The sequence below is a fragment of the Squalius cephalus genome (assembly GCF_949319135.1).
Source record: "Squalius cephalus genome assembly, chromosome: 3".
NCBI classification, from domain to species: Eukaryota; Metazoa; Chordata; class Actinopteri; order Cypriniformes; family Leuciscidae; genus Squalius; species Squalius cephalus.
Window position 1 is genome coordinate 55,812,964 of NC_137124.1, and position 26,309 is coordinate 55,839,272.

General features: G+C 37.7%; 3 protein-coding genes and 1 long non-coding RNA gene across 5 annotated transcripts in view; all 4 read right to left on the bottom strand.

Moving 5' to 3' along the window:
• Positions 1-4,774, bottom strand: part of vat1l (vesicle amine transport 1-like) — a 37,956-nt gene extending 33,182 nt beyond the window's left edge. The window contains exons 1-4 of one of the 2 annotated variants that reach the window (XM_079865583.1): positions 4,455-4,774; positions 3,104-3,233; positions 2,597-2,812; positions 616-758 (exon numbers count right to left, since the gene is read on the bottom strand). In XM_079865583.1, the coding sequence (XP_079721709.1) occupies positions 616-758; positions 2,597-2,812; positions 3,104-3,233; positions 4,455-4,663 (698 nt within the window). In that variant the 5' untranslated portion in view covers positions 4,664-4,774. The remainder of the gene's footprint in view (positions 1-615; positions 759-2,596; positions 2,813-3,103; positions 3,234-4,454) is intronic. The other variant, XM_079865584.1, reaches the window with a different exon arrangement.
• A 524-nt stretch (positions 4,775-5,298) lies between these two features.
• On the bottom strand, positions 5,299-9,218 carry bola3 (bolA family member 3). Its single transcript, XM_079865592.1, has 4 exons — positions 9,026-9,218; positions 8,703-8,832; positions 8,534-8,622; positions 5,299-5,984 (listed from the first exon to the last, which is right to left on the bottom strand). Exons 1-4 carry the CDS (start codon positions 9,053-9,055, stop codon positions 5,919-5,921), a joined length of 315 nt encoding a protein of 104 aa, XP_079721718.1. The 5' UTR covers positions 9,056-9,218; the 3' UTR covers positions 5,299-5,918.
• A 1,778-nt stretch (positions 9,219-10,996) lies between these two features.
• bco1 (beta-carotene oxygenase 1) lies at positions 10,997-21,474 on the bottom strand. The gene is made up of 11 exons (XM_079865358.1): positions 21,270-21,474; positions 18,065-18,193; positions 17,784-17,913; positions 17,427-17,574; positions 15,913-16,054; positions 14,024-14,241; positions 13,674-13,925; positions 13,381-13,483; positions 11,860-11,954; positions 11,572-11,683; positions 10,997-11,413 (listed from the first exon to the last, which is right to left on the bottom strand). Exons 1-11 carry the CDS (start codon positions 21,331-21,333, stop codon positions 11,259-11,261), a joined length of 1,548 nt encoding a protein of 515 aa, XP_079721484.1. The 5' UTR covers positions 21,334-21,474; the 3' UTR covers positions 10,997-11,258.
• Positions 21,475-24,445: 2,971 nt separating this feature from the next.
• On the bottom strand, positions 24,446-25,974 carry LOC307155047. The gene is made up of 3 exons (XR_013820452.1): positions 25,912-25,974; positions 25,288-25,397; positions 24,446-24,513 (listed from the first exon to the last, which is right to left on the bottom strand). It is a non-coding gene; the product is annotated as an uncharacterized lncRNA (long non-coding RNA).
• Positions 25,975-26,309: the final 335 nt, after the last annotated feature.

The following is a 26,309-nucleotide window of genomic DNA, read 5'->3' on the forward strand; positions in this document are numbered from 1 at the left end:
TTTTGCTTGTTTTAAGCAAAAACTCAGCTAATTTTGATTTATTTGCCCAGAAAACAAGACATAATATCTTATGGCATTTTACAATGCATCTTAAGACTTTTTTTATATTTGGACTGGAAACAAGACAAAAATACTAAGTAAGAAAAGCATTGTTTGCAGTGTATAAATAAAGGTGACTTGTATTTTAGACCTACCATGATATTTTTTGCCATTACCCTACCATGGTCTTTCTACAATAATTTTTTTCTTTTGTAAGGGAACCAATAAAAAATGTACACAAGATGCTCACCAAATAAGATCCACCACAGAAATTGTTAGACAACAGCACATAAAAAATACTTAGCTCTGAATGAGTCAGTTGCTGCACATTTTCTGGCTTTGTGTGGTTGATCAGAAGGATGTACCAGTGCCCCTCCCCAAACTACAACACACTACTTTCAAATCTGCTGTGTGTTGCCATGGGGACTGGAGCCACGCAGGTCTAGAGGAGGAACTGGTGACGTCTGCCATCTCAGACTTGCACTGGCCTCCCAGTATGACTCATTTAGTTTACATTCCCAATATCTAGTTTTGCCCCTACGTTTACGTACTGACAGCAACGGCGTTTGTGCTTACTTCTTAACTTCTGGAACGTAGTCAAGGTTTCTGTCAAAGAGATGAGTAACTGAATGCTTTATGGCTTCGTGTTTGAAGGGCGAGGCGGTGCCAAACACAGTGACGTTGGGGACAGTGGAACAAAGTTGAGCGACTGCTTGACCCTTATGTGGAAAAAGAGGACAAACGGAACGGAATGTGATTAATGGTTTCTGTCACTCTATTAAGATGTGTTTTGGTCGATCGGATCACAAGTGGATGACGCTAAATACAGGTGTAAACGGGGTCTAAAGCGTTTTGAGCTTGTCCATTTTCAACCACTTCCAGAGGTCGTGGAAAACACATTTGATCAGATTGCTTTCGTAGTGTAAACGCTCATGTGGTCGAATGTGTTCAAATGGTCATCTCTCCGTCTACTGATCTAATGCGTGAACATTATGGGAAGAGCTCTAGCCAGACGGGATTTAAACTTTGTCGGCTGAAGACTCAAGTTTGGATTGAAGATGAAAAATGTACCAAGCACAATGTTCTCTCACCATTCCTGATTTCTAACACACACTCACAGCGTTCGGCTGCTGCTCTCCGTATGTTTTTCTGTCGTCTGCGGTCGTGTTCATATGTAAATTGCGTGAGCTTATTTCGTCCATTGGACCGAAAGATCTGTAAAAGCCCATACATTTACCCGTCCATAGACCCTCTCCTCGAAGAAATCAGGACAGAAGTGGTTTAAAGTGGACAAAAGAGACGGATTAAAACACCAGGCGTAAACAGGAATGTGTCTCTCTTGTCTGCTTGTGATCCGATCGACCAAAACGCATCTTAATACCAGGTGTAAACAGGGCTTTAGGGTGTGTTCACTCTTGTAGTTCGGTTCTCGTTTCATTTGGGTCCGGACCAAAAAAGAAAATGATACAGTTAGTCCTGGTTCGCTTAGCGTTCACTATTCGTCATTTTTAACACTAAACCTAAAGATACAAATCAAGAAAACGGCATTTATGATGTATATTTTGTGACAGAACTTATACACATATCCAAAACAATGCTGTGTGCTAAATATGTGCGTACATATGCTGGTATTCTGACCAGCTAGGAACTTGTGAAAAGCTTATAAAATGAAATGTGTAGGAGTCAAAGCAGCAGCATGAATCCCTCTATCACACACACACACACACACACACACACACACACACACACACACACACACGAAGATCTGCTGCAATGAGACGTGGTTCTGATGCCTGACCCGAACTGTGATGGGCAACATCACGACTGATGAGAAAAACAGGTATGTTTGAGCATTCTGGCCTTTTTAGGGTCGCATCTTGTGACTTGTGATGCCTTTGGTTCGTATTGCATTCATATTTCAGTCGAACCGCACGTTGGAAGGAAAGGTGGGTCTCGGTCCGCTTGTTTGTTGCGCACCAGGGTTCGGATGGCAGCGTTCACACTTATTCAAATGAACCGCACTAACAGAGCAATCACACCAGAATTCGTTTCAATCAAGCCAAATCTGCCAAGTGTGAACACACCCTTAAACTCATTTTGATCAAATTCCACCAAAAGCCATATAATGAAGCTGTAGATTTGCATTTGTTTAAAGGCCAGTTTACACCAATGATGATAACTCTGAATGTAAAAGAAAAGCAGAGTCCACCACTCTGTCGTTGAAACTATATCGTTGGAATGAAGCACTTTCAGAATGGATTTTTCCAGCTGATGAACAATAAAAACAATGACAGCCAATCAGAATCCATCAGACTTTAAAGAGCTCGAGCATTTAAAGTGGCAGATGACAAAACTGCAGTGCGCGCTTATAGTAAACAGAATGATATCATCCGCTGCTGTGGACGCTAATATAGTTATAGTTATCGTTCTTAGTGTGAACAGGCCTTAACAGCAATATGGGATCAGATATGTTTGTCCAAATTCCAGCTAAAGTAAACATCAATATGCTACTTCAAAGTTTCTTTGCTAACCCCATCGCTCAAAGCAACAGACTTACCACCCCACCTCCTGCTGAGTGAACTAATACAGACATCCCCTCCTGGAGATTGGCCACTTCAAACAGCATCATGTAGGCAGCCACAAAGTTCATAGAGAAGGCAGCCGCCTCTGGGAATGTCATGTCGTCTGGGATCTTATACACCAAATCCAACGGTGTGCAAACCACCTCTGCCCAAGCATTGTAATTTACAAAGGCCATCACTCTGTCACCTATCTGAAAGAAGAAAACACACGTTGTTAAACTCCATTACTATTCAGTTTCAGATTGAATGTGCTGATATTTGGAAGCATATAATATCAGGGTTTATTCTTTTCCAATTCAAACAATGAATTGTTTTTTCATGCCAGGTAACAAATCTTTCCCACCACCCGAAGAACGATACGTTCTAGATTGGAGCTCTATTATGTCCACACAAAAAAAAAGTAAATAATGGCCATCACCGTCTGAAATTCTTGAATCAGTGCACAGCCAACAATATCAACATTAAAACATTTCTGCACATACCTCAAAGCCTTGGGTGTTTTCTCCCATATTCTCTACAATCCCAGAACACTCAAATCCAGGCACAAGAGGTGTTTTTGGAGCATTATCGATATTTCCTTGTCGTACCATTAGATCAAGAAAGTTCAGACCACTGTAAAATTAAGAAAATGTCATTTTCCATTCTAGTTCATTTGAATCATAAATATAATATCAGAAAGTATGCTGAAATGCCCCTATTTTATCAAGTTCCCAACTCAAAATAGAAATATGGTAAAATGGTAAATGGACTGCATTTATATAGCGCTTTCACAGACCCAATGGCCACCAAAGCGCTTTACAATATTGCCTCACATTCACCCATTCACACACCGACGGCGGTGTCAGCCATGCAAGGCGATCCAGCTCGTCGGGAGCAGCTGGGGTTAGGTGTCTTGCTCAAGGACACCTCGACACTTGGTCAGGTGGAACCGGGGATTGAACCACCAACCTTCCGGTTTGTAGACAATCTACATGAACCACTGAGCCACTGCCGCCCCTATATAATAATCATAATATTTTCTGTATATATATATATATATATATATATATATATATATATATATATATATATATATATATATATATATATATATATATATATATATATATATATATATATATATACACACACACACACACACACACACACACACACAGAGAGAGAGAGAGAGAAATCTGTCTTATTATCTTAATTATATAAAAAAATATCTTATTATATATTATAGCCTACACATCAATATTGTGTAAACAAAAACTTTTGTTAGATGCGATTAATCGATTTGACAGCACACACACACATAGGCTATATAATGAGTTTTTAAAGAATTTTTAATTAATTTTAATAGAGTTTTATAATTTAAAAAAATGCAATATTCCCACGATAACACAATTAAGTTTAAATGTCATAAGCCTTCAAGCACAAGAACCAGATGGATCTGCTCGTGTTACAAAACTGTTAAATAATGATTTGTTAATCATTTAACAATACAAAGTCAACCTTAAAAAAAAAAAGTGTCATGCATGTTTCAATCTTTTATAGTCTATGGTTTGAAATCTCTATGTCAGAGGCACACACAAAACACGCGTAGCCTACAGGAAAAACGGATTTACTTACATTACATCCGCGTCTAACCCCTAAAACCACCGAGAATCATATCATGCATTGCTTTAAATCCTAGATAAATAACTAATATGGATTGATTCTAGGTGAAGACACCTGTTCTTCTTGCTGTAAGTTGCAACATGTTGCTGCGGTTGCCAGTCGCGCGGAGTCTCAGATATGACATGTGGCATTTTGATCAAAATAAATGACTATTTAAGCATTAATATTTACCATGCTTTCACGCGAATTTTGACTTCTCCTTCTTGAGGCTCTGGCATTGGTTTCTTGGTGACTTTGAGTTTGTTTAGACCACCAAAGCCCGTCAGCACAACAGCCCGCATTTCTTTTGGATCTATTACCGGGGAAACGGGATTCTCCGGCTCCTTCTGGTCCATCATTTGGTCGGTCTCCTCCGCAATCTCCGTCCCCTCCTTTGCCATGTCTGAAGATGATGTGAACAGCTGCTGAAACCCTGCTGGAAACTGCGCTCTCTTTGCTGCTCCTGTCGCACCATCCACTAGTGATGTCCGAATCCTTCTTTTGAACCGCTCGTTCGAACCGATTCGCACAGCATTTGAAAATCATTGGACTGTTAAGAGAGCATGTGACAATGTAGGAGACATTTTAGAGGGAAATTTAGCTAAATGATAGTATTTAACTACTTATGTACGCACCAACAAAAGGTTTATGCCGTAAAATGGTCTTCGGTAAAGACTTAACTGGCGATATCATTAGTTCGTGAACCGGCTCGCTGAAACAAAAGAGAGGGTCTCATGATCATGCGATTTATCCGTAAATACAATGATACATAGCAATATTTAACTAAACATTTACGTCGACACAAGGAATTACGCCGAAATTTGGAAGTCTGCCATATCAATGAATCACAGTTTGAACCACTGAAACGAGCTTTTCCGAACGAACCGATTCGCCTAAATGAATCAGATCGAATGCTTTCATCCACACTGGAAAGCAGAGCATCATTATGTCACATACGGTACCCAAGTAAACTACAGTACCGTAAAACTAGTAATAGCATAAGTAATTTAACAAAACTTGAGGGAAAGAAGGGTTCAAATAAGCACTTTCATTGTTATGGGAATTAGTTCAGAAAAAAAAGGTTAATGTACCTGTATTCAAAATACTTTTAACGCTTTCTGTGTTAAAAACACAAATGACATCTAGTGGTGAAAATGGTTTCTGTAGACCTAATATTACAGAAGGATTTGGTCATTTTAAAAGTACAATCAGTGAATTAATTACATAATAATTGTCCCTACAATCAATCTAGTGCCACACAAGTTTGCCAGGGAAAGGGAAGCGACGTCATTTAATGGATCAACAGACTTAAAGACAGAACAGGAAAAAACAGATAACTTACAAAGCTATTTCAAGTGCAATTTTACACAAACAATGAACTGTGACTGAAGATTCAATCAATACACACGTCTTTTTCTTGCATTTATAGGCAAAATCAATAATACATTCTTTTATCTTGTGCGTTTACAGCGTTCGTGAACCATACCTTGTATATCATTTTTGTAACTGTACAGCTTTCATTCATAAAATCTATTAAGTATTTTCCTGCCACTGTTATAACTCTGCTTTATTTATTAAGGAGACAGACAGATGTGTGTGATACTATATTGTAGTGAGACAGCAGACTGACAGTGTGAGAGCGACGCTGAGGAGCTCCTACTTTCTAGGAACATCAGTGAATATGCGAAGACCGTGCATGGCTTTAATCTCGTCTTTAAGAGCCTGTTGAAAGACAAACCACAGATTATAATTTACACTTAATAAATACTACTTTAAAGTGCCCCTATTATGCCATTTATATCTCTTTTCTCACAGTGTCTGAAATGGTTTGATAAAGGATTCGGTCTCTCTAAACCCTTCCTTTCCAAGAGCTTCCTCTGCTCTGATTGGTCAGACGGCCTAGTGTGTTGTGATTGGTCGACTGCTTACAGCACATATGAACAGTTCGGTTTTACCGTATCAATTTGAGCCCGAGTCTCATCCTTTTGAAGTGCAGAAAACAGCGTCTTCGTCTACATTGACAACATGAACCACACTCTTCCAGTCTCAGATACGACTACAGTGTTTGAGGGTCAAAGTAGACGTTGTTCGCTGGCAGCCAATGAAGACCATAGGCTGGTATTATGCAAATTTGTTACAAACCCACGTAGGTTCATTCAGAAATTGAGACTGAAATTACTGACGACTCGTTTCAGAATTGGTTCTTTCTTTTGGGAGACAGTAACTCCATTTATCTGCAATTTGATCTTTGAAACTTTGAACACTGAAGACTGGAAATTGAAAATTCTATGAAATGCTGAAAATTCTGCTTTTCCATCACAGGAATAAATTACATTTTAAAATATAGTTCAGGCGTTTTAAGCCAAAATGGGGGTCAACCGTGAACAAATTGCAACAGAAGCAAACTCAACTGATTTTGTATCCTCAGTATGTCCTGAGTAAGGAAAAAAAAGCCCAGAAGAATCCCATAAGGGGAAAGTTTCAAAAAAGACCCAAATATATCCTATTCATACGCCTATTCATTCTTTTTCTTACGTGAATAGGGTAAAAAAAAAAAAACTTTAGATATCACCATGAAAATTACTGAGTTGATTACTTATATCAAGAGAAACAAAAAAATGTATTACAAGTTTTTTTTAATTGTTTGTTAACATGGTCAAAGGGTGCATAATCTAATTACAGATGTGCTAATTTGCATAAATACCACAACAGATCTAAACATTGGGTATAGCCAGGTGAAAATATCTTGTTGAATCTTGTTGACACATAACAGTAAAATACTTGATGTTAAGGTCTGAGTGGAACCCATTTAGGATACCCATGAGCATTAATACATAAAGGCAGGAAGAAGTACTTTAAACCAGCCTTTATTAATTATTATTGCAGAGATGGGGTTTGGGGCTGGGTCTGTGGGACTGTTTCTGGGGATTCACTTTTTATTTGACTTACCTTTTGTCTTCTGCATTCTCCTTACCATTGTCTCCTATTCTTGCCTCAGACTCGTCCCCCAGAAACAGTCCCACGGACCCAGCTCCAAACCCAATCTCTTAAAAATGAATAAAGGCTGGTTTCTAAAGTACTTCTTCCTGCCTCTATGTATTAATGCTCATGGGTATCCTAAATGGGTTCCATTCAGACCTTAACATCAAGTATTTTACTGTTATAAGTCAACAAGATTCAACAAGATATTTTCACCTGGCTATACCCAATGTTTAGATCTGTTGTGGTATTTATGCAAATTAGCACATCTGTAATTAGATTATGCACCGTTTGTCCATGTTAACAAACAATTAAAAAAAACTTGTAATACATTTTTTGTTTGTCTTGATATAAGTAATCAACTCAGTAATTTTCATGGTGATATCTAAAGGTTTTTTTTTTTTTACCCTATTCACGTAAGAAAGAGAATGAATAGGCGTATGAATAGGATATATTTGGGTCTTTTTTGAAACTTTCCCCTTATGGGATTCTTCTGGGCTTTTTTTTCCTTACTCAGGACATACTGAGGATACAAAATCAGTTGAGTTTGCTTCTGTTGCAATTTGTTCAACCTTTTTTCCTAAATTATTCCAATCTTGTGATCAAATAATATATTATAAGAATATTAGGCAACACTTTAGTTTAGGGTCCAATCAGAAATGTTTCTTGAGAAAATTCAGCTTTGATCACAGGAAAAAATTACGTATGAAAATATTCCAATAATAAATAAAAAAAACAGTTATTTTAAATTTTAATAATATGACAATATTACATTTTGTTTAGTATTTTTAATCAAATAAATGCAGCCTTGGTAAGCATAAGAGACTTATTTAAAAACATTAAAAAAACGTACAGATCGCAAACCTTTGAACGGCAATGTACACGTGTACACACACACACACATTCTTGTACATCTATCTTTATGAGGACATTCATTGACACAATGCAATCTCTAGCCGCTTACCCTAACCTTACCCATCACATCTAAGTGCCTAACCCGACCCCTGACCCTAAACCGACCCTTAACCTCATTATAACCTTATCCCTAAACCAAGTCTTGACCCTCAAACAGGCCTTTAAAGGCTTTCAGAGACTGAGGACCGGCCAAAATGTCCTCACTTTACTCTCTTGGTCCTCACTCCAATGGTCTAAAACTCAAACTGGTCCTCACAAAGACAGTTGTAGTGATATTAAGTGATATTAATTGATTTGACAGCACAAAAGCTAAAAGATGCAAACTATTTACTGCTCTATTATACTGAACCTAATTATGAACACTTCATTTAACTTACCTGATTGACTAACTGGTGCTGTTGTACAGTCCTCTTTCCTTTAAACTCATCAGACTCGATGTGTATTTCGTACATTGCACCACAGCCTCCTGAAATGAGCCCACATATATTAATGCACATTACCTAACTGTCTACAGATAATAGCAGATCATTTAAAGTCAGGACTCACCTGATATATCCACAACCTTGAGCGCCGAGGCCAGAGGAAACTTCTCCTTTAATACTTCAGTGATTCGCACCTCTCCATCAGTCAGACTGGACGAGGAGCGCGAGATCACACTTCTACACAACGTTTGAGACTTAAAAACACAGGGAAACATGACGGTAAATGATTACAATATGACATTATTTATGCCTGGTATTTGGCAAGGTGACTTTAGCTCACAAACGAATCTCTCACATAAACACTAATGTACTAGAACTGTCATTGTCACGTATAGCAAGCAAAACATGCGAGTTAAAATAAAACCAAGACAAGATTCAGATATTTACGTTGTATCTCAGGGCTCTGAGCAGAGACATGTTGGTGTCAGACAGGTCCTCAATTCATCAAAGTATAATAAAATAATAAATAAAGCCTGTATTAAGCTGAAAACACACTTGACAAAGTCATGTCCTGTTCAATTCCAGCGCGCGTCTCAGGAATATGTCGTCATCACGTTCAGGTTCTCGCCTCTGGCGCCCCCTAGTGGTCCAAATGTTAATGACCACATACTGGATTTTTATTTTTATTTTTATTTTATTTTTCATTTACGGCATTACCACCACCACCAGCATTTTTTTTGTGAACAATATAATTTTATAAACTCAAGTAGGGAACAATAATATGCATATGAAAATATACACAAATAGCGTAATCAAATAATTGTGTATGTATCCTTAAACAGGTTGATGTGTATAAAAGAAATAGTAGCATATTCAGTACACTAAACTAAAGCAAAATCTTCAGATCCTCAAGGGGAGTTGCAAGGAAAAAATCAATTAAAATTAATGTTAATATAATTGAAGCATGTACAAAATCTTAGAAGAAAAGAGACTCATACTTATACAATTCACCAGGGGATTGATTATCTTTGGCTATGTATATTATGGATGATAAATCATTTAAAAAATTTTTTTAAAGCAGGTTAAAGAGGGTTTACTGTTATTTAATTAGCTTTTATGCATAGTTACCCATAATAATAATAATGTTTAACATCAATAACATCTTTTTTTGAGAGACCAGCATAAACCAAGACCTGAAATAAATTTAGTAAAGGAATTTCAGGACCAATATTTAGCCAGCTGTAAAGATCCTGCCAGAACTGCAATGTGACCTACTTCACAAAATCTCCAAAAAACTCTACTTCAAAACGGAATCTTTTCCATAAAACAGCAGGATAAACATTATTGTGTCCTTCATTTTAGGTACAATTGGCCATTTAAGATAAGTGTTTTTTTTTTCTAAATGTGTCATTATCAACAAAAAAAAAAAACTGGTGTGTACATTTTAATACATTTCCTATTACTTTGCACTTTTTATCCCAAATGTACACTTCACCAATCTTCAACTCGGGCAACTTGAATACATTTGAATATGTAAGAGCGTTTTGTATTACTTTTAATATAAGAGGGATTGCTCTACACATATGGAAGGCATTTTCTGCCAAATTTAAATAAATAAATGAAATGATTAAAATGAAAACTGTGAAATAAAAGAGGAATTAAAATGAAAACTAAAATTTACATTTGAATTTGAATTGTCACTGTGAGCATTAATAAATAGCTTTGTAAAAACTGTATTTGTAGTTTCTGTTTCACATTTGGCTTTTCATTTTAATATTGGCAGTCTTGCCTCGAGACTGTAGTGAAAGTGAAATGTGAAATCACCAATTGCATTTTATTTTTCAATTTGACAGGGATGATGCACTGGCACTGGGAAAATTAAATCATTTAATTTCATTCTCAATTTGGTCACATATTTTGCGTACAGTTTTCTGTAATGAAATCGTTAATCTGGTTTTAATTATCATTTTAATTATTTAATTAATTTATTTAAATTTGGCAGAAAATGCCTTCCATACACACACACTATTAACTTCTCTAAAGGATTACATTTCTCCATAAGTGAATTCAGTTGTATAAATTGACCAGCTTCATCTCTCAAAACAACAACATATAAAACTTTTTTTCTCATACCAGTCTTGTTGAATAATGTATTCCCGTTTATAGTAAGGAACGGGTCCTATTATTTATAAATGGGGGGACAAAATGGTGAGAGGAAGAAACAAAAAAAAGGGTGGATTCAAGGGATTGAATCATCCTATTGATTCAAATCTTTTAAATCGATTCCCTAAAAAGATTCATACTGGCTGGTATTTAAACCACCCTAAAGTCCTGACCATTCAAACACTGGCTAGCACCATTATTACAGAATTATATCTTCACTTTATGATTGCTTTATGCAAGCAAAAAACACAGCACAACAGTTCACATATTTGTTTAATATTACTAAATGCAATTAATGACCTTTCAAGCAGTACTTTTTTTTAATACGTTTATATTATTCACAAACAAAGCACGATTTGTAGAAACATTTTTACAGTTATTTATGCATGGTCCACTTTACAGCTGATAATACAGTACATTTTTAGACAACTTTGTAACTAGACCATCAAATATCAACATTTAAAGGACATTCTCCATCTCTGTGATTATGCCTAGACAGCTGGCAGACATGAAACTCTTAACTACTGTCTGGTATGAAGTAGCCATGCATGTCCATGTGAAACTCTACATCTACACAAGCCCGGGCAACTTCTTTGAAAGACTTGCCATCAAGCATCAGCAGAAAGCCGCCCACCCTTGGTTTGGCGTTTATGATAACTGTCAGGATTATACCTACAAAATTAAGAAAAGAAAAAAAGAGACAAGTTGAGCTAAAAATGTATAATTAAAAAAAAATAAAACACATTTAACATTTAATTAAGGCATACATTTTTTGAGACAGCTGAAGCTGAGTGATTTGGTCATATTTATTACGAAAGGCAGTAACTAACCATCATCTTCATCAACTGCACCAGGCCTGGGAATGAAAACGGGCTCTGATGCAAACCCGTCCTCTCCAGTCCACTCAACCTGCTGCTTCGTTTCAGTATCAAACTTTACAATCTGTAAAAAAAATAAAAAATAAAAAATAAAAAAGGTCAGTGCTCAGTTCTGAATCGCAAAAGTGTGTTCCTGTCGCCAGGCCTCGGTTTGATTCTTATGGGATGTATTTACTGATAACATGTTTTAAAGTCCTGCCAAGTTCATAAATGTTTTGTCAAAATGAACAAGATCGATACCTTTGTGGCCACTGGAGATATGTCCACACAACACATGTAAGAATATCTGTACTTCTTTCCATTGAAATTGTAATTAATTCTTGGAAGTTCGACACCTAAATATAAAACATCAGTTTAGAGGTTAAAAGAGTATTACAAATAAATAAAACTGTGAGACAGACAGACACACATACACAGACAGACAGACAGACAGACACACACACACACAGACACACACAGTACACACACACACACACAGTACACACACACAGTACACACACACAGTACACACACACAGTACACACACACAGTACACACACACAGTACACACACACACACACACACAGATCCTGTACACAGACAGACAGACACACACACACACACACACACACACACAGATCCTGTACACAGACAGACAGACACACACACACACACACACACAGACAGACAGACAGACAGATACTGTACACAGACATACAGACACACACACACACACACACACACACACACACAGTACACAGACAGACAGACACACACACAGACAGACGGATACTGTACACAGACAGACACACACACACACACAGTACACAGACAGACAGACAGACAGACAGACAGACAGACGGATACTGTACACAGACAGACACACACACACACACACACACACACACACACACACAGACGGATACTGTACACAGACAGACACACACACACACACACACACACACACACACACAGTACACAGACAGACAGACAGACAGACAGACAGACAGACAGACAGACAGACAGACAGACAGACAGACAGACACTGTACACAGACACACACACACACACACAGACAGACACAGAGTGTGCCATGGGTTTTGGTGGGCGAGTAATTGAGAATGAATGGGGAAAAGTCAAGTGAGAGATGGCAACGCCTCCATCATGCTATGATTGGCCTATTACGTTGTTTAAACGATAAATCCTGCCTTTCATTTTTGAATGCAGATTCTACATCCGCAAATTGGTCTGAATAAATAAAGGTTGGTGTTAATGGGAAGACTTATTAACAGGCAAGTAAGAACGCACCCACGTCACGTCAAAAATGACACTTGATGGATAGATCAATACGACAGACAAACAGATAGATAGACAGAAACACACATATACATACAGGTGAAACTCGAAAAATTAGAATGTCGTGCAAAAGCTCATTTCAGTAATTCAACTTAAAAGGTGAAACTAATATATTATATAGACTCATTTCATACAAAATGAGACATTTCAAGCCTTTATTTTTTATACAGCTTATGAAAATTGTCAAATTTGGGGTTTTCATAAGCTGTAAGCCATAATCATCAAAATTATAACAAAAAAAGGCTTGAAATGTCTCATTTTGCAAGTAATGAGGCTATATAATATATTAGTTTCACCTTTTAAGTTGAATTACTGAAATAAATTAACTTTTGCACGATATTCTAATTTTTCGAGTTTCACCTGTACATACATGCCTGTACATACACAGACACACAGAATAAAGTTACCCCGGTGTCATTAGCTTACCATCACAGAGTACTTCGCCCTGACACAGAACTTTCCCATCTTTCTCCTTCACAGCACTTGCTCTTGTGTATTTAAGTTTGACCAGATCTTCACCCGTCTCACCCTGAGTGTCAAAGAAAAAATTATGTTCATTGTCTACGATCAGAGGCTTTGAGTACAACATAATAAAGTAGATTTCCATTGATGGAAATGCCAGTGTTTGCATGGCAGCTTTAAAAGCAAACCCTACCCAGAATGTTTGTCAAACATGAATGCACTGCTGCCTTGCAAACACTGTTACCAACATAACGTACCTTGTCACTAAGTGGCAACACAAATCTCCTGCACTTGGGCTTGACATACATAGCATTATTGCCCATCTGCTCCTTCAGCTTGTCCAGGTAAAACATATCATACAAGCTGTTGTCATCATAGGCGATCACATCAAAAACAACATGCCCATCATCTTCAAAGGCATTGACATGATGGTAGACCGCCATCGCACCCGTGTAGAATTTGGTCCCAACTTCCTTCTTTGTCTTTCGGTCAATAAGATGAATCAGGGTCTAATGAATATAAGAGGTAAAAGGAGTTTAGAGATGCGAAGTAAACGGTCACATTGTCCAGCTGGGTTGGATATATATCTGAAAGGGATTGTCCTTACGCTGTCTTCAGGGTGGAACTTCATGCAGCTGGCCCAGCTTACCCTCCTCAGGTAGGCTGTGGCCATTTTGAGGATATCCAGCTTCAAGGGCTGTTCGATAAAGATGAAGTAGTTGTCGGTCATGCCAAAGCTGTGGTAATAACTGGGTGTGAGGAGAGAGCGGCAGGGCACGGTGCACATGACCTCAGCGTTTTTCAGTGGAGACCCGTCTGAGCTACCTGAGAAACAATTGTTGAGGGTTGGTAGTTCTTAGCATAGGAGAAACTGAGCATTTTTGCGAAGCTATTGATTTGGTTTGTTCAAAGTTTTCCAAGCGCCAGAAACGCCACACACTGGCAACACGTGCTGGTCAAAACGTAAAAGCAACAAAAACTACTTAAAAACCTGTCAGACACCTTTTACAAACCAATTGACCCTTTGCAGGGAGTTTGATTGACAGGCGATCTGACCAATCATAATCCGCCATTTTTGTCCGACAAAGCAGTCAGGAGAGTTAGTAGATTAACGTTGGAGGATTTGAACTTGAAAAACGGTGTGTACTGACGTCTTTCCGCGTTTAAAACAACATTCCTTCTGATGTTCATTCATGTTTATTTGATGCTATAAATTAACTAGAAGGAAGAGATGATCAGTTCACGAGCAGCTTTAACTGAGCGATCTGTCAGACACATTAAAGAGACACAAAACGGTATTTATTGTTTAAATTTCTTAAAGAAAAATGACCAAATTTGAAAGATGAGACTTTGTTTCATATCCAACGTAACCTGGTCTGTCCTGTCTGTCAGCGCGTTGTCAGTGTCCTCTCTGCTCCGCAATGTATTTTTTAATCTACAAATCATCTAATACCATTATGTATGAAGTGTCTGTATGTGTTCTTATTTTAATTTGTAGGGCTTCTTTTGAGCGTTTTAAGGCCCTGAAATACTTCAAGCAAAATCGAAGAACAAACAGGTGCGATGTGAATTTCATTCAAAATTAATTTGGAGATTGTTTCAGGCAAACTTTCTGGAAAAGTTTGCTCCGGCTGGTAAACATCTTCGAACTACCGTTGGTCCGTGGTGATTATGTAATAGGTGGGTGTGGCTCTGAGGATCCGCCTTCTCTGACGTGGAAATCTTCTCTAGTTCATTTCATCGAGGTCAGACACAAATAAAAACATGAACAAACACATGCACATCGCTACGATCCGATGCTTTCTTAACAGCTGTTTTCTCACCGCTGTCATTTTTGTTGTGTTTATTTTGTTATTGAGAGAGATGCGCGCAGCACGTATTTACATATTCATGTAAACGTCGCTCGCAGAAGTGTGAGTGGCGTCATGATGTTCGCTAACAGCAAACCGCTGAAAAGGTATTTCAAACCAAAAAGAAATGCATTTAGTCGGTCTTTATGGAGGGGTCAATATACTACTATTATCTTTTATTATTCTACAAATGTAATATTAAAAAAGATCTACACTATACAAGATCAGGTAAAAACCATAAAGACACAGGTTCTGAAATCACCCCTAGTGGCAAACCATTTCAACTGACACATTTATGACAAAGCCATGCATCGTTTACTGAAATCATGTGACTTTGCCAGTTTGATACACGCTCTGTACTACTGGTTCAAAGCAGTGTTTTGAAAGCTACCATCACTGTAATGCTTAAAGATTAGGCATGTCATGTAGCAGCCACTAGTAGCATTAAACGCTATTGCAAAAACAACCATTTTTACATGCAAGCGATTCTTGCCTCTGCAAAACTCAAAAATTAGCTACTCCCAAATCTCTATGAAACATGCAGGCTAAGTTAAGTTTAATACTTGGGGTTATGGATTGGACCAAACCCCTAAGATGAGTAATAGTAATGTGCACCGTGAAACAGAAATAATGGCAGCATACTTACTTCCTCCTGCAACCTTGAACAAAGTGTATTTGGTTTTGCCCTTCTCTGCAATGCACGTTCCCATACTGTAGCTATTTCCCTCTTTATCATAATGCGTATGTGATGCCACAATATTGACAGGAAGGTGTTTCAGGTAGTCCACCTAGAGGGGATAAAGCAACAACAATATTCTCTGAGAACTTGTCAACAGAAATGAAGAACAGCATTGCAATCATGACAACTCTCAGAATAGGTTTAGCATATAAATTACGCTGTTAATATATTTGGTCTTGAAGAACTAGATCTGCTTCGCTTCTGCTGCTACAGAGCAAGAATGGACTTGCTACTGCCAATTAGGGGTGTGACGGTTAGTATATAACCGTGAGATCGACAGTTATAGTTGAACACCGTCATTAGATCTCTATAACCGCCAAAACCGTGTTATTAAAATATTTTTACAAACATTTTTTATCATAGAGAATGTTTAAATACTAATTAAAAACAAATGTTAACAGTCTGTGTTATTAATGGTCTACGTCGTTTCCAACTGTATTTGATTCTTTGCCAAGTACCCCCTGACCGACCGCCAATTATTTGAGATAGAAATAAAAGCTATGATATAGTGATGTGTCATCATTATGAGATTTATTAAACAAATGAAAAACATTTGCAATAATAAACATTAGCAATGAACATTTGCAATTGGGAGACATGGTTTTTACCACTTAATGAAGTTTTGTTTTGTAAATCGTCAGACATGATTTTTACAACTTCCTTAAGTTTTGCTTTTTAGAAAGCCTGTCTTTAAAGCGAATTTCGTTTTGTACAAATTGTATCTTAATTTTAATAAATGTTTCATCAACCAATTGCATGTATTTAATAAATAAAAAATATAGGAGACAATATAATAACCGTGACATCGAGGCTCCGATGCGCCGTGTTCACTTGCATTGCATTGTGAAGTTGAACTAGAGCGCATCTCATCGTAAATGAATGAAACTCAGCGTAGGCCTATGCCTCATACATTAGCATTAAATATCTTTGCTGCATCCTTTCTAGAACAGACAAGGGCTTTCTTGCGGCTCGCATCAGCAGAGCATTGTATCGTCCATAGACCGCAAAACAATCAGCGGATGGCGGGCGGGTGCGGCTTTGAAATCTGGTCAAAAAACGTTGGTGCGGATGATGAGTTTTGTGATGCGGTTGCGGATGAAATAATACCCCATCCGCGTATCTCTATCGATAACAACATTGAACACTACACAAATATTTATTTTATTCAAACTAAGTTGTCCTATAACAGACGAACGTCGCAACCCCTTGTCTTAAAACCCCTTGTCTTAAAACAATTAAAAACACCACATAGACACATAAACAACATTAAAAGCTTGATTTTCACTTTAAATGGTGAGCAAGAAATCTCATTGGCTGCAGATTCAGCAGAGGCCAATCAGCTTGTGCGATGTACTGTAGTGTGATCAGCCTGTGCCAAGTTTCAAGACTAAACTAGATATATTTACAAGCAGTATTTTTACCTTTTCTTGAGTCTCTAAAGTGATGGGGTCAATTTTACGAATATAATTGGTTTCAGATGTAGCATGGTAGTCATTTCCATATTTGATTATGTTATTGGCACAGTTGTCAGTGAAGTCCGGGATGGTGTGGCTGAGGAAGGTGATCACTCTGAGAAGAGTTAAAAAGAACAATTAGTTCACAATTAACACAGTGCTTATACATTATATTATTATATTATTTAACATCTGATGAGCAGTTTTAGGTGAAAAGAACATTAAAATCTAACTATTCTTACTTCACTAGTTGAATTTTAGCTGATAATCAAGTTTTTATAAATGCATGATTCTTTCTGAATCATTTGCAGTAACGTTACTTACTTGGAGAATATATTTTTGCATGGGTCTGGGTACGCCATGGTCCCCATCTCTGACACCACTATTCTGTTGGCCTGCATGTTGGATTTGTAGGTGTCACCTTGAAGATATTTGCTCCTGTATGTTACCTCTCCTGAAAATTAATCAATAAATAATAAACTCAAACTCAAACAGAAGGCTGTGAAACAAGAACTGATAAAAAAAGACCACCCGTGTATCCTGTTTTCAGAGCAAATGTTGATATAATATCTTAGGCTTTAACTAGTAAGCAATAAAGTAAATACCTTTATTAATTGTGAAATTGTGCAAAAGTGCCATTCCATCAAACCAATGGTTGTATGACGTCTCTCCCACTGAGAAAAGGCCGGGTCCATTGCGTATAAGCGTGCCCTGCAGCCATTCAGGAACCAAGCCTGCAGAGATGATGAAACATGTTTAAACTGGAGTTAAAGTGGAGCAGTTCGGTCTAATTCTGTCAGGACCACTACCGTCAAATACGATTGACAATTAGCATACAGTTTGGATTGGCGGTATGGTTCCCTTGGGGTAAACAGAACAGAACCAACATGAATGTTTGCAAATATATTTAATTCAAGATTTTAAAGTACAACATAATTTGAGAATTTATTCTGATTCAAGGGGAATCAGAATGCCAAATCCTGACTGGGCGAGAGGAGGAGCTGGGGAGGGAGGAGGGTAATTAGCTCCTGAGAAACGCGATAGCTGCTGATAATACAAGGAGCTTATATATGTATACGGTGATAGGCGTCGTATTCCTATAGGTAGATGTGGATCAGCTGAGAGTCAGCTGATGCGAGCTTGACTAACGTGACCTGCCAGAACTAACGCTACGCTTGATTTCACTCACTGATTATACCCACTTCTCTGTCCAAACCATCTGCTATTAAGCTAATAGAACCATTCACAAAGAGAAAATTGCTAAAGACGTCCTCCACAAGCACTTAGCTTAACCAGAACCATAAATAGACACTCCTTAAGGCACCTAAAACAAATTCATCTATTCTCTGTTTTCTGGCCTTTTCTGTAATGTACACTTCTGCTCAAGTTGTGCACCATTCTGATTTACTGCTGAAATTAATTCAGTATTATGATTATACTAAAATTGTCTGTCTCTTTATGATAAATTGATTTTAAGTGAATAAAAGCATCTGCTAAATGAATAAAAAATAAATCCAAATGAAAATATTCATAAAGATTTTTAGGAGTGGAATTCAAGCACTTTTCTAGCACTTTTAATCAGTGAAGCTGGTGTTTTTCAAGGCGGTTTACAATAATAAAAATCCATATTCATAATTTGCAAAATCTGGCCTGTTTAAGAGCTCATTCAATCATCAAATAAATAATCCAGTCATGACAAAATAAAAGTTCAATGAATAATCAGATGTATATTACATGCAAAAACAGCATTTTACATTTTATATGAATGATAGACCATAGCAAATAAAACATTTTCCCCAGCAAAAAGAAAAAAATCCACTATTGCATTGCTTTCTAAAAGAGGGAGGAAAAATGGAGAGAGATGGATTGTGAGTCAGTAGACAGAAAGACGTCAAATTTACGTTAAAAAATACAGAATTCAAGAAAAGCAACACTCCAATATTAGCAATAAAATTAAAAAGAAACGTGAGATTAAATACATAAAGTGTGTTTGCATTATTTTACGCATAGTCAGTTTGAAGTTTGTTTGTATTTCTGTTCAGTTTGTAATGAAGTCTTTGTGATTGAGTCATTGAATCATAAAATGAGTCATTTAAATGATTAAACTTAAATTATTATTATTATAATTGTAATTTTTTAGTTGTCTATTCAGAATCGTGGGAGAATATTCAATTTAAAAACAAAACAAAATGTGATTCTTAATTAAGAATCGTGCAGCTCTATCTTACACTATAATGAACTGTATTTGTTAATGAGTAAAAAATGTTAGCGCTACTATTTTAATCTTTTGGTTGGTAAAGTAATTTAATACAAATATATGAAGTGAATGAAAAAAATGTGCCTAGGTGATTTGGTCACCATGTGAATGACAAGACAGTACAATGATGTATGTTCTAGTGTGGATTTTAACGTATACACAGCAACCTATTTCACAATGCAAATATTTGAAGTAAATGAGTTACTACAGAAAATGACGCCATGTCCAGCACTAGATACCTAAAACGCATTGCCTCAAAGATAGTATTCCACAAGCTTGTGTTTCAGGTTAATAAAAAGCATGTTTCAGTTTGCTTTAAAGGTGGCTGAGGAGAGCTGATCATTCACATGTATTTATGTTTGTGCTTGCACTGCCTCAACACAATGAGACTCACGATCCACGACTCGATCTTTAATAAACGTTACTTTAAAAAAAACGTCCTAATGAAAAGAATATCAAGCATTTTCAAGGAAGATGTTCAATATTCAAAAGTAGTCAAAATGGACAAACCTTGAAAACACCAAACATTAAAATCAAGCATTTTTTCAAACTTTCACAACTATGTACAAAACCTAAAAAATAAATGGGAAGAAATCCAATGAAGGTACATGGAATAATAGATTGAAATTCTTATTCTCCGGCTTGATCTGGAGCCAATCAAAAAGGGTTTATGATGTCTGCTGAAATTACAATTTCCTTTTTTTTTTCTCTCTTCAGTAGACTCATTATTCAGTGTTATCATGCATTCTTAACTGATAAGACTATTCTTTGCTCAAACCTGCAGGTGGAAATTTTACAATAAATTTAGGAGTCCAAGCACAAAGATAAACTGCTATAATTCCTTGACAGAAAAATAAATTGATGAAATTTGCTAGGTCACATAATTATTGCATGTAAAACAACACATTGGGCAATTCTAGGTCAGATGGTAAGGCTGTTATAATGAAAAAATATATATACACTGTATATTAAAATGACTTTTAGTAGATTTGAATTTTGTACACACAAAATCAAGAGACTGTGTAATTCTATTAAAGGGTAAAACCATGAGAAACCTGTGTGTTGCTATATTTTTTAAAAACTTGGTATACAAGTTACAAATTATGAATACATTTGTTACAAAGAACGTTAACTAAAGTTATCCATTTAATTTACGACACGAAGTAGCCTAGAGACTGCAAGGCATTTTGTAGCAAAATAATTTAACTGGCTCTAAAATATAACATACAAAATTGTGCATTTGGATCCGTTCTGTTAATTTCTCGTTCAGTTTATTTCTCTGACATATGGACAGAGATAGATATAAAAGCACATAGCCTACCGTGAAAAGTGTAACCTAATATTTACAATATCACAGTGCTTTACCTCAGACGTGCTGCCTCATGAAAAATAGGCCAGCAATAAAACTCTACAGACTCAAAATGCATGAATGTTTGGCGTTTCGCGATGAAGTTTTTTAGTAGCCTAGCCTACTTACTTGGTTGATCAATAAACAAACGGCAGCGATTCACTACAGGCGCGTGACATTTGGCACCGACTTTCCCTCCACCTACCTTTCACTTCAGTTTTGATGGGCTCCGGATGCTCTTCCTTGTTTTTACCATAGTCGTACTGCATTTTCCCCAGCGTTGTCCAAAGTTTCTCCCTAGAAGAGTGGCATTCAGTTTTCGAACACAAACTCTCTATAAAGCTTCAGGAAGATGAAAGCTCCGCCTCTCGTTACAGGACTTATACACTCATGTCATGTTTACAATGTGCAAACTTCTCTTATTCTTATCTCCTCATTACTGCCGTGGCCTCGGGATTGTTCTTAAAATGTAAACAAGTAGTAGGCTACAAATTGTATTTATCCAATTACAGAGATCACAGATAAGCAGGTCAATCTGACCTAGGAAAGCATGAGAACTGCAGAATTGTAAATGGAAGAAAGCCAAATTAAAGGGGATATTGTCCTGTTTGGATTTTTGGATTGTCCTGTTCATTTAATTGCAAAAAAAGATGACTGAGTTAATTATGAAAAAGTAAGGTCAGTCAGGCTGTAGGCCTATAATTTTTTTGTAGTTCTTTTTGTGCATGTATTGTGCTGTTATCAATGCATTTTATTAACAGGGTGATGAAGACAAAAGAATCCAGTCATATTGAGTCATATGAAGTGGGTTGCCTCAGGGAATGCATAGATCATTTGACACAGGCCTACAGTGCTATATTATACTTACTTGATCTCAGTAACATCCTATAATCAGAAATTTTTGCTGCTGAAAAAAAAAAAAGAATTGCGGTGAATAACATATTTCTACAGTTAAATTGGTAAACTAAAAACATCAACTTTTAAAGTCACCATGAAATCAAAACGGACATTTCCTAATTTGTAATAGAATATTGCAGCATTTATTATAAATGTCATTTTTTTATTTAATTTTTTTATTCATGTAGCCTTCCTCATAATCTTGAATCAAAATAACTTCCCATCTCTTAAAGCGAAATCTCTTCTCTGGTGATGTGTTTACAGGCACAAGTGCGGGGCAACATGGGATTGACCAATAGAAAACCACAACCATCCAATCAATTCCCTATGGACAAAATCAAGCCCTGCCCTACGTTTTTCTTGTTCGAGAAGTCATTGCATCACTGCACGATGTACAGTATATGGAAGCTTGTTACTGCCACGGAATAAAACAAAATTAAAGGGCAATTGCGACTTTTTATCTTACGATTCAGATTTTTTCCTTCACAATTTCGAGTTTAAAATTGCAATTGCAAAAACAAAAAGATGAAAGCTGCCTTCAGAGGACGCATTACAAGGTTGAAAGGCATCAAGGCATGTCCGAATGCAATGTTAGATGTTAGTTCCTGAGCCTGAGATGCCTTTATCTGATCGATTCTTGAAGGCAGCATAGTTGTATCCTTCACTGCATTTAATTTTCCACAATCCTGTGCTTTCCATTTTGTGACAGTTGAGCTAGAAAAATAAAGATGGCGGCTGAAAGTTGCAGCTGGTCATCGGTTTATGTGTAAATGTACATTTTTGATCAATGTTTTCCACTCATGATGTCATTTCTAGCGGGAAATTACTATTGTATTCATTAAATATTCAGTTAGTTTTCACCAAAGCTTGCGCTATTTTGATGAAGATAGTTAAACCGTAACACTGCCTCAGAAGTCTGTCCGAAATCAGTTTCGTGAGGAACCTTCGTGTGCAGATGCAGCCTGCAAAGTCATTCCCTGATAGGGCATCGAGGCAACAAATCAACTGCCTATACGTTTTTGGATGCAGCCATATATATCTCTACCCAGCCAACACACCCATGTGGGGCCCAAACGGGCTGCAAATGGGCTGATATCCGGGGCCCACCTGGGCTACCCAACTGGGAACCCAGCTAATTTTGGCCGCGGTTTCCGTGGTGGTCCCACATGTGTTAGCCCAGATAGGTTGATGATGGGCTCTTGATGGGCTCCATATCGGGCCCATATGGGTAACCTAGGTAGCACCCATTTAGGGCCTACAGGAGTCTGCACACATGGGTTGATGATGGGCTCCATATCGGGCCCATATGGGTAACCTAGGTAGCACCCATTTAGGGCCTACAGGAGTCTGCACACATGGGTTGATGATGGGCTCTTGATGGGCTCCATATCGGGCCCATAGGGGTAACCTAGGTAGCACCCATTTAGTGCCTACAGGAGTCTGCACACATGGGTTGATGATGGGCTCTTGATGGGCTTCATATCGGGCCCATATGGGTAACCTAGGTAGCACCCATTTAGGGCCTACAGGAGTCTGCACACATGGGTTGATGATGGGCTCTTGATGGGCTCCATATCGGGCCCATGTGGGTAACCTAGGTAGCACCCATTTAGGGCATACAGGAGTCTGCCCAGATGGGTTGATGATGGGCTCTTGATGGGCTCCATATCGGGCCCACATGGGTAACCTAGGTAGCACCCATTTAGGGCCTACAGGAGTCTGCACACATGGGTTGATGATGGGCTCTTGATGGGCTCCATATCGGGCCCATGTGGGTAACCTAGGTAGCACCCATTTAGGGCCTACAGGAGTCTGCACACATGGGTTGATGATGGGCTCTTGATGGGCTCCATATCGGGCCCATATGGGTAACCTAGGTAGCACCCATTTAGGGCCTACAGGAGTCTGCACACATGGGTTGATGATGGGCTCTTGATGGGCTCCATATCGGGCCCATGTGGGTAACCTAGGTAGCACCCATTTAGGGCCTACAGGAGTCTGCACACATGGGTTGATGATGGGCTCTTGATGGGCTCCATATCGGGCCCATGTGGGTAACCTAGGTAGCACCCATTTAGGGCATACAGGAGTCTGCCCAGATGGGTTGATGATGGGCTCCATATCGGGCCCACATGGGTAACCTAGGTAGCACCCATTTAGGGCCTACAGGAATCTGCCCAGATGGGTTGATGATGGGACCCAGATAGGTCTTATCTAGGGCTCTTATGGGCCACAACGGGTATATATATGGGCTACCATATTTGTCTGTTTGGGTTACCTTATTTTACAGTAAACCCCTAAATACAATCATTACATGTAATCCACTAAACTATACTAAAATGTTAAAGGTATTCAATGAACAGAAACCAGTAGTTCACTTTTAAAGTTACTTTATTAAGCAAGTACAAGTATCACAAAACAAGAAAAGAAAAAAGTAATATATATATATATATGCACACGTTATATATGCATATCTGAAAAATTAACCATTTCACAAACAAAACAATAACCGTGCAGCTTCTCACTCCTCTGTTGTCGCTCTCCCAACGGCCCTTTGAAAAGAGAAAATAAATCAGTCAACCATTATGCCACTTTTTTAATTCCTTTTCACAGTTCAATCAGATGTGTCAGGTTAGCCTTTTGGTGCCCCACATCAAGTGTATCTAGATAAGGGGTTTGCAAACCTGTCCTGGAACACCCCCTGCACTGCACATATTGGAAGCACAAAATGTACATTTTGACCAACTTTTACCACTTTGAAGTAATTTCTAAAAAATAATTAGTGTTGAAGATCATTAAACCGTTATGCTGCCTCATAAGTCTGTCTGAAATCAGAATGGTTACTGCTCAAATAAATAAAAACTAAACTAAATCGGTTTTGTGAGGCACCTTAGTGTGTAAACGCTGCCTGCTAAGTCGTTGCCTGATAGGGCAGCGAGGCAATGAGTCAGCTGCCTAAGTTTTCAGATGCAGACTTTGTACGTTTCCCTCATCTAATATACCGGATTCATCACATTAGCTCATTTATAGAAACTGCAAGATCTGAAGTGGGTGTGCAGTACTGAGGGTTCCCAGGACAAGTTAGAAAACCAAATATTTGCCCATCATTCATCCAACTCAAATATTGCTTATCACTTGACATGTAAGTAGTAGCAACTTTACAAAGTCTACTCGCTCTAATGTTATGTTACAGAACATATTTCTCCTGTTTTACAACATTTGCACTGGCTCTTAGTTCAATTTTAAAAACTAAACAAGTTGGCTCCTTTATATCTTCTTCATATACACTTCCTCCACTACATCCTAAGATCGGCTTCTGCACTTACACTTGTTCTTCCACGCACTCGGACAACTTCCATGGGGTCACAAGCTTTTGGTTGTGCTGCTCCTGATGCCATCACTTCCTCTTCACTTCTTGCCTGCTGTCTGTACTATCCTGTATAAATAAAAGCAAGAAAAACTCAATACAAAATAAGTCATGTACAAGATTTTCACTTTACAGTTCAATTAGTCGGGTAGAAAACAAAGTATACAACACTATCCATTCTAAAACACATTTTATGTATTCACACAAGCAATTCTTCAGAGCCCCAACATGGAATTGTAAAAAAATTAATATTACTCCCATGTGTCAGTTACGATTACTATAATGATAAGGTCATGATTTCATCTTTAAAACAGATGAAGAAATCAACAAATTGTGGTGTTGAGCTGAGAGGGTTGTGGTCTGTTGCTCTTTGAATTAGGCCTATATCTTTCAATGCAGGTTTATATTGTTTCAACAATTTGCCTGACCCCTGGGGGCTCCGTATATTTCTGATAATATTTGTGGAGAAACATTACACTGTTTTAATTCAGAATCCTAACCATACATTGTAGGCTACTAATTAAAAGTAATTTATTAAATCAAGTAAAATAAAAAATAACACAAAAGGCCAATGAATCTGTACCAGAAGTGATAGTGCAATGTAGCAGCTAAAGAATAATCCTCCACCAAATTGCCAGTAATCAGCTGGTCCTTGGCGAATCTGAAGAGGGGGAAAGAAGAAATTATTCAATGAAAAGTCCTTAAAAAGCAGTATTTTCTTATATCATTCCTTCAAACAATCTTAAATTTAAAAAAAAAAAAACCGTTTGCCATTATAACATTCACACTACATGAACTGAGTAATGTCAAGGGCTGGGTAAAAAATATTGATTTCTCGATTTTATTTGATTCTCATTTTTACGAAACAATATCAATTCTTAAATCCCAAGAATCGATTAGTCAACCTGTTTTCAGTTGATGAATGAATGGAACATTGTAGCGTGCATCCCATCCAATAAATCCAGCCCTAGTAATGTCATC